At 33.7% G+C, this 14,384-nt stretch overlaps 1 protein-coding gene across 17 annotated transcripts in view; it reads left to right on the forward strand.

Moving 5' to 3' along the window:
• CAMK2D (calcium/calmodulin dependent protein kinase II delta) overlaps positions 1-14,384 on the forward strand; it is a 348,954-nt gene that overhangs the window by 306,113 nt on the left and 28,457 nt on the right. For 8 of the 17 annotated variants that reach the window (XM_077142475.1, XM_077142461.1, XM_077142474.1 and 5 more), the window contains one exon: positions 6,720-6,768. In XM_077142475.1, coding sequence (XP_076998590.1) covers positions 6,720-6,768 — 49 coding nt within the window. Of the gene's footprint in view, positions 1-2,703; positions 2,764-4,313; positions 4,356-6,719; positions 6,769-14,384 lie in introns of all 17 variants that reach the window. The other 9 variants (XM_077142473.1, XM_077142458.1, XM_077142470.1 and 6 more) reach the window with 2 other exon arrangements.

Here is a 14,384-nt window from a genome sequence, read left to right on the forward strand (position 1 = left end):
CGCACCACCCCACTTCTGCAGTATGTTGTTTTACTCGGAACTTCAATTTTTAAAACATGTGAAAAGTTTTTGCCTTTATAAACATTTGTGAGTATCCATGTGCTATTAATAGGTTGAATCCTTCGCAAGGACAAAGTTCAGTTTTCTCTTTGAAACTATAGAAACCACTAAAGAAACCACAACATAATTAATCTGTTTACTGATAAGTGAAGAAACACCATATAATTATATCTTAGATGTTAATCATGATTGCTAAAAGAGAATGGTTCTTCTTAGTTCAGACATGCCATAATGTATCTACTGTAGAGTTTATAAATTGTGTAAAAATGATCTTACAATACCCCACCCAAGTTAAGCAACTTTAGAGCAATAAATACTTATTAACCTCAAATATTAATTAAATCAACATCTGATAAATAAGAATATCTTGCCCATGCCTCATAAAAAATAATCCAGTGCATTGCTTAAAAAATCTGATGCAATTCAGTGATACTAAAATACAGACACTCTGCTTCCATAATATGAAATAAACTACCTTCACAGTCAAAATGTGTTTAAAGACAGCTTATGTTGAACCCACCCTGGATATTTGACTCTTTGACAGGAAGTTCTCCAAGACATTTACTTAGAAATTCTCTTATTATTTCAAATCAATTAATATTACAAAATACCATTAAAATATTTCCCATAGGAAAAAAATATATTAAGCTGATCTTTAAACATCAAAATTGTGGGGGAGGTACACATACATTTAACTCGTATTTCCCATACCTGACAGTAAAGGATGACTCATGCAAACAGAAGGGCCTTCACCCAGAAGGGATGATCATGTGTGCTCTGAGTATCTGCGTGTGAATGTCTGTAGTGTTGTGGGTGTGTGCACACATCCACACAGGCAGATAAGTTTGTGTGCATTGGTATGCATGTGCAATGATTTTCACTAAAATAAAGCAGTTCTTGGCAACCACAATCCTAGAAAAAATGTCAGCAGTCTTATCCCAAATCGAAAATAAAAGTATCTCCAAGTATTTCTCTGATTCTTTGCAACCACTGATAGACTCTTAATATATCTCATTAAATATATGCGGTGCTTTAATGGTAAGAAACCCCAGTCATTTGATAAGAAGTCAGCTGTGTTTTGCCAAGCACTCTTAGTGAACAGGAAATTATATATGTGTATATCTCACCACTTTTCTCATATATCCTATACTGACATAAATATCGAATCTTGGTCCTTCTTTAATAGAGTCCTTTTTTTTTTTGGCTGTTGCACAAACTTTATGTTGAACTCTCTGCACTTTGATTTAAAGAAAGTTTTAAACAAAACTATCTGAAAAATATTGACTGATGGTTTCTAATTTAAAAGCTTTTCTAATAAAGGGCACCACAATTTTTTCTTTTGTTGCATGTCACAGAGCACAGTGTTACAACCAAATAATAGTGATGCCTCCTAACTACACGAAGGTGAATTAACAAAAAAAGCAAAATATCACATGCCTAAATTAAGTTGTCACTCTCTGTTTTCTTCTCAGTTCTAGTTTCAGTAGGAGAAAATGTGAAAGAAAAGAATTTCCAGAAGGCCCACTTAAATTGATGTAATCACTTATAGATACTCATTTGTTATTCATTTATTTTATGTAGAATTATCTTTTGGTTACTCTTTAAGTCCTTAAGTACATTTATACTTAAATTATAGGGGTTTATTCCTTTAGGTAATAATATACTAAGAAAACAGGTAATATAGTGCTAGAAAGTGAATGTTAATCAACTTTTGTTTGATAGCCATTATCTAAATTGTCATGCATGAGTGTAAAAGAATGCTGAGTATTACTTTTATAGGTCTTTGATTCTTTAATTCCCAAACTCAATTATAGTCTTAACTTGTCACTTGTCTACAAAAAGTCTTCTCTGTGGGTCCATTGCAGTAATTACCGATTTCACCTTGTGATTTGCACAGTGGTAATGATCTCTTCTTTAAGATCAAATCCAATTATGTTAAAACAAGGGAATGTTATTACCATATGTAGTCTTCAAATAACGCTATGACAGAAAATGCAATATTTTTCTCTCAAACAATTGTGAAAAATAAAGTCCTTTTACATTCAGATTATAGCAAAGCATTTTATTCGCCCATTTATAATCGAAGATGTATTTTTAAGGAAACTTAGACTTACCTTTTTTGTTGAATATTAAAAAGACTGCGTTACCTCAGACGATTAAGTTTTTAATTGAATATCTGCTGAACAAAGTGATGATGGCTCCCCAGAGAAAGATGGTCTCTGTGTGACTTCAGGCTCAAGAATAAAATGAAAAAAAAAGAATGTTGTTCGTAACAGTGAGCGATTGGAAGCTGGGAAACAGAATCCAACTTGAAGGGTATGAAAATGGTTATATTCATTTCATACTCTAAGCTTGATTTGAGCTCCACTGAAGCAGCTCTTTGTCTGTTTGCTAAGGTAGCACAGCCAAAGCAGCCAAGTCTGTTTTCTCATTCCACCATCAAGATGCAATCTTAGTCTGTGTGTGACCTCTGGAGACTGGAAGCAATCACAATTCCTGTTAGTTGTCACAGTGTCTTTCATGGTCATTTTCAGTGGCTCTTGATTTTCATGTCTATATCTCCTTGTAGACATGCTACATCTACAGACATTGGCTACCAAGGGGTTTAAGGCGTCTCTGTTTCTATTTTCTGCATATCTACAGATAAACAGCAAAGCCAACGTGGTAACCAGCCCCAAAGAAAATATTCCTACCCCGGCGCTGGTATACCTGGACTCTTTGTAACCCTTCTTAAGCTCTTTACTGCCTCTTGTTGTTTCTTTCATTTGCTTTCATTATATGGATACATATTTTAAAATATTTTATTTCGTTGGATTTTTTGTTTGCTTTCTAAGATATGAAAAGACTTCATTTCTTTTGTTGTTGTGCTCTTTTTTTTTCCTTTTCTTTTTGTTAAGGTAGTTTTTAAGCAGTGTGTTTCTAACATGAGATTTTCTCATTTCACTGTTGAACCATTGTACTGATAGCTGTGGTCTCTAGTTCAAATTGTTTGCATGCTGCCTTCAAAATACAGTAGAATGTGCTTTGGTTGTCCTTAGCTCTTCTCCTGATAATAGCTCTAGATTAAGCAAACAGTGGTTTCTTGTCTTCATGGTGCAAGTATTGACATCAAGAAGAGCTAACAGGATTATTGCTAGACAACAATAAAAGTAGACCTTATTCAGAGTTCTCGTTTCTCTCTTACTAAAAGTCAACAAAGCTTTGTAAGACCTCGCTTTCTGAGATAAAGAGGTATGGATAATTTAAAGCTTTTTGTTTGTTGCATTTTAAATTAATTTATCACTGTTTCACTCTAATGGAAAGAATGGAATTGCATAGCATAGAACTTTGAAATATTTGTGGAAACCAGTTTTGTTCATTTCAACCAAATATACCCTATTAAAAACCAAACCAGTTTAACACTTTGAGACAGTCTTTTGTTAAAATTCAAAATTTTAATACTGACATTTAGTGGGTTCCATAATATTTTCCCCGAACTATTCATATTTTGATATATTTCCATAAATGCTTCTAAGTTTTTTACTGTTCTCTGTACTATTATTCTATGTTATTCAAAATAATATTTTCCTGATGGAAAAACATGACTTTAGAGCCAAATATTTTGTATACAGAGTCCACACAGCAGAAATTTTATTTTAGCTATAAATTAATGCAGGGTTTACCAATATATGTCTCAATGTGTGGTGATTATATCTTTTAAATGTCCTTTAGAAATTCCTATGTTCTTTTCAAGTTAAGTGGGTTCTAATTGGTCTAGATTTTCCAAGGGTATTCAGCTGTGTATTAATTGTAGTGATGATACCAAAATCAGTTCTTAAATTGAAAATATCTTCATGAGAATTTGAGATCATCCCCAATTCTGTCTCCACTGTCCTTGGCCATTTTTTCTTGGAACAGACATTGAAAGACCACTTATTAAAAATAAAAAGAAAGCTCTATCCGGCGTAGGACTTTGTGAAACAGTGAGTGCCTCTTTAGGTCTCCAGTCTTCAAAGCCATGTCTGTATGTTGATCAAGAATAAGGTCTTTTGCATGCTACTGCTGGGTAGGGAAATGTCCTATGTCATGGGCTCACCAGGGACTTCTTTCATCAGAAAACTTGTGGGCTGCAACCTCTGACAGTAGTTAACATTGCTTTAGCTCTTGTCACTATTTGGTTTTGTCAACTGGCTCATTCTGCTCTTTCCCCTCACACTAATAAGAATGTACTTACCTTTGCGAACTGTTTCTTTCTCTATTTTGTTCTCACTCAGGAGCCCCAAACTACTGTAATCCACAACCCTGATGGAAACAAGGTATTCAGAAAGAATGAAAATGATCTTGCTTTTAACAAGATTACACATCTCATCAAACATTCCAAGCAAAATTAATTCTTTATCGAAAAATAAGAAAGAGAAACCTCTCCCTTTTTCTACCTCACTTCCTTTGGGGCCTATTTTATATAGAACTGTACTTAACACATACTTCTTTCAAAGCCACAACAAGAAAAAAGAATGGCATCTTGAGAGATAAAAGAATGGTACCATTAGTCAAAAGTTGGGTTGAACATTTATAAAGTCTTTATGTCAAGATGACTGTGTATCTTAAGCAATTCCATCTGGTGGGTTGTTTGTTTGTTTTCTCCATGCCTGTTTGTGCCTTGTTCTGTAGATGTATTCTGCATGAAATTTTAGAATATCTGTTATATTATTCCACTGTCCTCAAATTATCTTAAGTTTATAGGTATTTTTAAAATTTAGTGTTACTTTTGAATTCTACTCCAGTCTGTGTCATAGTGTGTTTTCTTTATTTTTAATTATCTTTTGTTCATGCTGTCACGTTTTTTTGGCATGAATTTGAAAAGAATGGGGACTTTCACTTCTTGTGAAATGTTTTTTTGTTGTTGTGTTATGCATCTCCATAACAGATGTTTAATTATTTATGCTGAAAAAAAAGACTGCAATGGTTCCTATTATTGTAAATTGTTTGCACAACATACTTGCACACATATCTATAGACTGAAAAGATGTATTTCCTAAATGTAGTTTGTATTTCCAGTTTATTACTTTCTGTAAACTATTTTATCTATAAGGGGAGGAAAATTCTTTAGCAGACTTTTCTCAGTTATTTGGTATAGTTATGAGTCTTTATTTCTCCTTACTCTTAATAATATTCAAGTCTTAGGAAATATTTCTTCTGGTTTAAAATTTAGTTAATTGTGATTAAATTCATTAAAATAAATATGAGGTTATTTTTATAGTCATGACACTTAAAATATTATAAATCCCTAAAATATTCGTGGGAGACAACACCATCGATATGAAAACACTTTTTAAAATATCAATAGCAAATGAAAGGCCACACATAACAGCTGGAGTGGACACTTGGATAGTTCTGGCTGTATCATTTGTAAGAGTTGCTGCATGATATTCCGTGCTTACATGAAATTAGTTTATTTTTACAGTGCATGGGTTTTCCTTCATCTTGATTTTAAATTTGAGCAGTAGGTCATGCTCAGAAACGCATGAAGACTCTTTTCTTTGGTTTGTGTATAAGGAGACTCTGGATACATCTTTAATTAGTTTGGCTCTTCAATTCAAATATTACATATGATACTGATGAAAACTGATCTTTTTAAATATTGACTCTCTAAAAGGACACTGGCTGGTATTTGCATCATTTTCCAAAATCTGATTTCATGACTAAGCATATAGCTATTGATGGGAATTTTGTTTCCAGTTATTTTCAGCTCTAACTTTAATCATTCCAAAAAATAGAAAATTGTGTCTTTCTTATGAATATTGTATTTCTTTGCTAGAAAATTTTTTATTAGTACATTATTAATGGGACAATTTATCAAACCATTTTAAGGAATGTATCTTAATACTGGCAGTAACAGTGTCCTTTTAAGTATGTTTATTAATCTTTAACTTCATGTGTAGTCTTAAAAAAGAAATAGCTTTGTCTCTTCATTATGAAGGAAGGTTTCTTGTCAATGACACCATTTTCTAATTTACAAATGAATGAAAAAATTGTCTTTAAAAGTAAATGATTCATCCTAAATCCATTGTGCTGATTACAGTTATGAACGTTCTTCTTTAAAGTACATTCAGTCTATCTCAACTTAGTATCATCAGCTTCTTCATCCAACGATGCAGTGAAATGCCCTCTCTCTCTAAGAAGGAATAAGGCAGGAAAATAGACTGCAAATTCAGTGCCTGACTTAAGTGCCTTGCATCAAAGAGATGCAATTTGCTGATTTATTTATTGGAAATAAAAATTCTTCTATTTTAAGTTCACATTCATTAGACCTATATATTGAATTTCTCATAAATTTATAGAAAACAACTTTGAGGCCCTGTAGCATAAATACACCCTTAACAGTTCTTAAAGAAAGTGTCATACTTCTACTGCTTCTATAAATTGCCTAGATTTATACTGCTTTGCAGATTAGGCCACCAGAGTACTCCCTTTTTGAAATGTTTGCAGCCTTTTGACATTTTATTTCTGTTAAAATCACATAATGTATTTGTCCTTTTGCATGTCAGCTTATGCACACAGCCTGCTGCAGAATTTTGCATGATATATACATCACTAGCCATATTTTTATCTTATTTTTTTAAGGAGAATAAATCAAACTATTCATTGCTTGCAACTTAAATGTGTTTTCTTCTCAACAGGAATCAACTGAGAGTTCAAATACAACAATTGAGGATGAAGATGTGAAAGGTAAAGCAGAAATAGAAAATTCTCCCTACAGATAAAAAAATCTCAGAGTTCCACGTATTTCAGGAAAACATTGTTTCAAATATCTAATAAATACATAACTAATAAAGAACTAAGCCTCTCCTGTGGCACAACAATAATTTTTATTTATAGTGCTTTATTATTTTGGTGATTTTTTAACAGAATCTTTTTTGTGTTTTGAATCTGTAGACAACATGCGGTATATTCAAACACATTGTGATTTTAAAGTAGTAATGACAGTTTGGGAACATAATATCAAATGTAAATACATTAATCAGAAGGTAACATAAAGTGTATTTCATTGGGTACATTCATGAAATCTTGCTAGAAAACAAATTAACAGATGAAGTATGAAATAACATTTTTTAAACTTAAGATGATCTTAAGTGGGTGCCAGTATAATTTAGTATTTGTATTTGGTAGCCTTTTTATCCAAGGTTTTCAAGACTTTCCTAATTTATTCTTTTTTTTTATGTATACATGGGCAGGCACCGGGAATCGAACCCGGGTCCTCTGGCACGGCAGGCAAGCGTTCTTGCCTGCTGAGCCACCGTGGCCCACCCCCTAATTTATTCTTGATCTTCATGTAGTTTAGATGCTAACATTCTTTTTGCCACAAATATGAGTTATTGCTAGAATTTGTACTAACATTTTCTCAGTGCCTCTGTATACATACTAAATATACATTAGTAGTTAGCTTCTTTGCATAGATGTTCTACAGGTGTTACTTTTGCTTCACTTGTTTTGCCAGTTTTGTATTCATATTTTTGTAATTCCGTGTATACATCTACAATCTCTAGAGGCCATTTATGTGGAAGCGATTCAGAAAAAGAAAGATAATAAAATATTTTACAAAGAAATCTGAAAGGAAAAGACATACAAATAAAATGAGAGAAAATGACCCACTAACTGATTAAATATTACTTAGAAAGATGAATTATTTAATATCGCCATAGGCTTTCATTGTATAGGCAGCATTAGCAAAATTTAGTCTTGAAAAGTCACATTCATCTCATGGAATAAAAAATCTGGGAATTCTCAGGTCAAATAGGTATGTGGACAATTTAGGGAATAAAAAATTTTATAGACCACGGTATGCCATTCACCTCTGCTGAATTTTTTTCCTCTTTTGGTTGAATAGAACAGCTGATGCTATTAAAGTATATGCTCTATTTATGTTTCCAGTGCTCCGACTGACCTGTCTGCCAGAAGGAGTCAGTCATTATTTTCTCAGTGGAAAGGTGGATAGCTGTGTAGTTGATTTTATTTAGTAGGTCTACTCATCTCTTAACCTCTGTGATTAAATTTGAACTGAAGTAACCTTATGAATCATGGATACTCGTCATTAATAAAGAGATTCGTGTTTTTTTTTAATTTTAAAATTAAGTAAAATTTTTTTAAAAGAGTAAAAAAAACAAACAGGCAATGTGCCATTTAGCTTTTCCAGTGATTCAGAAATATCATCTTTATAATTGCTCTGGATTCATTAGCTCTTTCAGCTAAGCAAAATGTTTATATGATTTTTTTACATTCTTCCCTAGAGCAAGAATAAGAAAAAAGAAATGACCTGTGTACTATCCACTGGAGAGGTTGAATTTTTAAATAACTGAATACATTAGGAGAATACCCATACTTCACTATTTGCAGTTAGTTGTTCCTCCTAGGAATATGTTTATTCCTTGGGGTTTATAAGCAGGCTTTTACAAAGTGGTCTTTCTTACCTGAATTTGACTCTTAGCTGTTCTAAATATTCATTGAGGATGGTTGCTATTAGTCTAGGTAAATATCAATATGTAAAGAGTTCCTGCCAGTTTTATATTATAATTTGTAATTTTTCTTTTGGTAAATTGAAATTATATCAGCAGTTATCAGAAAATAATTCTCTTCTTCGGTCACAACAATGATATGAGTTTCATCTTGCCTCTGAAATTTCATGAATTGAGATAGCCTTGGTTTATATAGTAATACTGAATCTGCACTCTCCAATGATAGAGAAATTAAGCCTAACATTGAGGTCAAAAGATACTTCCGGTTGATAATTAAACCAAAACTATTTTGATTTATTTCCTCAAATTCAATAAATAAATTAAGTTTTTGCTTAATTTTCCTAATGTGGATCTGGCCACAGAGTCATAGTTATAATACATTAAGCCTTATTTGCATTCTCTTTAAGACCCATTCAGCCTTCTGATGTCCAGCTCTTTAGATACTACTGATTGATATCAGAAAACTTTAAGACTAGAAGATACTTTGAAAGGTCATCCTGTGTATGTTTCTGCTTGTAAAAAAGTTGGTACATAAAGCTGTCATAAATGTTTTAATGTATTTACTATGTTGGTGATATGCTTGTCCAATAATCAGTGCACAGTTCTCAAGAAAGACCCTAATATAGTGCTAACTCGAATGATTGAACTCTTTTTTCTTCATCTCAGAGTTAACTGTAGCTCAGAGTAGGTTAGTATGGAATGTGTTTATTGTCTAGCTATGTTAGAACCAAAATTTACCTATACGTCATACCTCTAACAACTCACAAAGACTAGCAATTATATATCTACAACCACATGGTCTCTGTAAAACTATATCATACCTACAGAATTTTCTTTTCCTCCTTTGCACACACATTTTCCAAACCCATCGCTTCTGTACCCAACCTTGTTATTGGGTTGAAGCACCATCCGCTGTGTTCTTGGCGGTATGACCCCATCCAGACACACGCTGCGCCCACACCTGTTGGCGGTCTCACATGCAGCACATCTCACGTCAGCACCTAGATTTACCTTGTGTCGTGTGCGGTACATGATCCTCTCAATATATATAACATGTTTCCCATGGCAAAAGCAGTGAGCATTCTGCCCCATCCCCAAGGACTAACCTGGCAGTGACAGCTGCTCAGCCCTTTCCACTGTAAGGAAACATGGTAGGGGAGGGAGGAGGGGGCAGGGTGGCAGCGGAATACTGACATCACGGTGAGTTAGCCAAAGGGAGGAGTTACGTGAACCAACAAGAGAGTAGCTTTTTCTGTCCTTCTCAGGAAAAGAGTAGAGACCCCAGCTGCTGTCAAAGAAAGAGGGAAGCAGAATTAATAGTAGGTTTGGTCCTTCTTAATCAAGACCCTGGAGAGATAGGACTCTGAGAAGGGCCCCTTAGAAGGGCTTTGGTTCTCATGAGGCCCCATCTGTGGGTTACTTTTGAATTGTATCGCGCCTACCTTAGTTTATTCATTCATTCAGCAAATGTTTAATGAGTGCCTCCTGTTTGCCTGGGCTCCATAGGCTTCTCTTTGTGAACTAGTCTTCAAGAGCTTACAACAACTCAGTCAAAAAGTACTTCTGTAATGCTTTAAACGGATACTTTATGCTATAATTTAGATCCATTTCTCTGATTTAATTCAATAGATATCAGAAACTCTTACTTTTTAAATGAGAACCCAGATAACGCATTTTATATCTAGAAACCCCTTCAGTGTTTAATTATAATCACATTTCCTTTTCCAAGCTCACAGTCATCTTCAGATGCTTGCACTGTTTTACAACCTTTTAATAAAGCTTCTAGAGTTGACTTTTTTTGTTGTCCCTCCAAAACAATTTGTTGACTTCATAGCGTTTGAACAACTTTGAAATTTTGTCTTGTTTTAAAAAAGCAATTATTACCACTGATGCTTTATCAGTAAACTCAGCAGTAAATCCAATATCATGGAGGAATACTAGCAGTTTAAAAACTAGTGGGAGTCTTAACAAAATATTGTTATAATAAAAGCCCATTTATCCACTCAAAATAGTTTTTCTAATAGAATTTTCTTATTAGAAATAGCTGGTGTTTTCAAAATATGAATGTCTTTTTAGGCTTAAAATTGTTGAAATAGTTACTTCAGTTTTAGAAACATTTCTGGCAAAGCCATTACTTCGATTAAGAAAAGAACTTCTTTGGACTTTACAGGTGTCAGTGAATAGCTGTCATCATTAGCCTTTAATTAGTTGATGACAATGTTAATGGTGCTCTTCTCCATGGAGTGGGCATCCTAACATCAATGGTATGTCGCAGTGGGCCTTTCCACGCTGTATACATTTGAAGACTGTCCTTTGGTTCGTGGCTGTAGCCACAGTTTGCAGGGCCTGTCGCTGTATGCCACAATGCCTCTCCACCTCATAGCCTGCCCAGCACCATTGCACAGAGTCAGCTACTTCATTCCTGATGAGTGTGCATCGGTTTGGTCATCTGCTGCTCTTTTCCAGAATTCCAGTTGGGCAACATCTGTCAAAGCTGGGCTCCTGTATGTCCTAATGGCATCTCTGTCACTCATCCTGCTTCCAGCATCTCACTTCAGCTCACCATTGCAGTAGCTGCTTGGATCTCTTACTGCATTTCATCCTTCTTACAGGTCTAAGCCAGTGAAGCTGTATAGAACAAATAGAATTGTATTGCTATGAAACCGTGTGTGGGGACTTCTTCCTGGTTTATCTTTTTTCTCCTTTTGCCGGCTAATTCGTTATGGTAATGAAGCTGCACAGGATGCTTGCAAAATGGCCCATTAAGAGCAGAGGTGTTGACACCTTATCCCTTGAATGGGTATTTGACTATACCTGGGTGTCGTGGTCTCAGCTAATCTACAGACTCATGAGCTTCGTGTGAGTGTGTCTTTTGTAAATGTGTGCATTAATGGACAGTGTGCCAACTAAATACGCAGATTCAATTATTCTTAAATTCTGTTTCATCAAAGAAAACCTTCATTTCTGTGTAGGATTTCCTGGGACAGATGACCACACAATGTCTGTCTTCATCCGATTCACATACATACTCATTCAGGACTTGCGTGTATTTCTTACTTCAGAGGACTAACCATCTGCAAATCAAGAAACTCCTGGATATTTTATTTAAGAACATTTTATTCTTAAGACTGTTGATTCTATAAGGTTAAAAGGGGCCTAGAGGACCTGTCTTGTGTCACATAATATTTTTTGCAGGCTTCTAATTCAAAATTTGATTTTAAAAGAAGTTATTTAGGAAAATGCTTGTCTGTTCATATGTATCTACAATCTGTCAATATTTTAATCTTAAATCAAGATCAGTAACTTATAGGAGTGATGCAGAATTCATTCTACTCTACCATTTCCTTTAATGTAAAATAATTTTATTTTCTCCATTTTTTTTGTGCTTCATATTCCTTCTATCCTACCTCTATACTCCCTCAGTTTTTAATCTTTGCTCTTTGACTTCTGCCAGGTTCATAACGTAAAACTGTTAGTTATAGCCTCATACTTGTTTAGCCTTGCTGAAAACTACAGGGTCAGAAATGTTACCAATCCCAGCATAAAACAAATTCCAAAAGCAAAGCAAGGCAAATGAAACCAACAAAAACATGTAAATACTAACTTCATCATTAGAAAAACATAGACTTATTTTACATTAACAGAATTTCTCAGCTCAGGTGTTCTATAATGGCTTTTCTTGCAAATTTTCAAGTCTATGCAGTATTAGAAATGTGTTGTAATTATGAAATACTGCATAAATTCTAAAAGCATACATGTTGCAAGATTCTTTCCATTAGTTCCTAAAGCTAGATTAAGTTTTTTAACCTTAAAATCATTTTAATAATTCAAAGATTTAAATATCTGACTTTTACTATACATAGATATGACTTTGAGTAAGAGTTAAAAATATGAGTCAATCAGACTCACATTTTTTTTAATTTTATTAATAAAACCAATAAACATACAATATGAACATTTTCTTTTTTCATCACATAGTTGTATATTCATCATCATAATCATTTCTCAGAACATTTGCATCAATTCAGAAAAAGAAAATAGAAAAGAATTTATATATACCATACGCCTTACCCCTCCCTTTCATTGATCACTAGCATTTCAATCTACTAAATTTATTTTAACATTTGTTCCCCCTATTATTTATTTATTTTTAATCCATATGTTTTACTTGTCTGTCAATAAGGTAAATAAAAGGAGCATCAGACACAAAGTTTTCGCAATCACACAGTCACATTGCAAAAGCTATATCATTATACAATCATCTTCAAGAAACATGGCTACTGGAACACACCTCTACATTTTCAGGCAGTTCCCTCCAGCCTCTCCATTACACCTTAACTAAAAAGGTGATATCTATTTAATGTGAAAGAATAACCTCCAGGGTAACCTCTCGACCTTGTTTGGAATCTATTTTGTAGAGAAGATTTTCTCAATCCTTTAATGCTGAAACCCAGCTCACTCTAGGATTATTGTCCCACGTTGCCAGGAAGGTCCACATCCTGGGAGTCATGTCCCACGTAGAGAGGGGGAGGGCAGTGAGTTTGCTTGTCATATTGGCTGAGAGAGGGGCCACATCTGAGCAGCAGAAGAGGTTCTCTTGGGGGCGACTCTTTTTAAATTTTAAGTAAGCTTAGCCTATCCTTTACGGGGTTGAGTTTCATACGAACAAACCCCAAGACTGGGGGCTCAGCCTATTGCTTTGGTTGTCCCTACTGCTTGTAAGAATAATAAGAATTCTCCACTTGGGGAAGTTGAATTTTCCCCCTTTCTCACCATTCCCCCAAGGGGACTTTGCAAATACTTTCTTAAATTCATTGTTCGAATCCTTCTGGGAAGACTCATGATTTATATAATAAAAATTTTGAATTTGGCAAGATATAATTTACATTATGATATAACCACATAAATATGAGTATACAAATGTCTTGTTTTTATGTTTTTGCCAACTGCCCAATAAAAATGGTCCAGTTTAATAAGCTGCTGAATTAAAAATATGTGTAAATTTTAAAATATTTTATTGCTCCCTCTGTCTCCTTTCTATTCAGGTTGTTACATTATTATGTTTTTACAAACTGAAATAAAAAATAAAAATTTCATTAAGGATCTGATTGGAAGCTGGAGCTTATGTCCTGCTTCTAATCCCATCCCCTATCTGACTTGCTTTGAGCAAGTTACATAACTTCTCTGTGACTCAGATTTCCACCTAACCACAGAAATTTAGATTTTGAAATAAAAAAAAAAACAGAATAGTAAGCTTTTTTCCCTACCCCTCCTTTAATGCAGCACTATTAATAGAATGTTTTAAGGTCTACAATTTTTAAAGTATGTACAATTACTTATTGTAAAATAATTAGTATATTATAAAGCAATATAGGTGTTAATTATATAAACTATTTAAAATAGATTATAGAAAGACATTTCATTAGAGTTGCATAAAGAAATAAATTACTGACATTTTAGGGAATATACTGCAATGGGAAAAATGTTATCCACTAACCTGTATGTCTAAAATGGTATCTTAGCACTAATGGACTGTGAAGTTAGTACTTTTAATGCATTCCAGTAAGAATTATTTGGGGACTGTAGTTCTTGCCTCTAAACATTCTACTATATAAAATTGCTTTTACTTAATATCTAAAATTTGTCTTTAGATTCATTCATTTCTATCTAAAAGTCAGAACATAATTCTTTGTTATATTTTATTAATTATTAATTTTATATAGTTCTGAAATTATTTATTAGAATGAAATAATTACTTGAGTGAAATATACTATATGCTTTGGTGAGATGTATTATTTTCTACCAATAAATATTTCTAGAAATTATGGGAAG

The sequence above is a fragment of the Tamandua tetradactyla genome, chromosome 24 (genome assembly GCF_023851605.1).
Source record: "Tamandua tetradactyla isolate mTamTet1 chromosome 24, mTamTet1.pri, whole genome shotgun sequence".
Classification (NCBI taxonomy): Eukaryota; Metazoa; Chordata; class Mammalia; order Pilosa; family Myrmecophagidae; genus Tamandua; species Tamandua tetradactyla.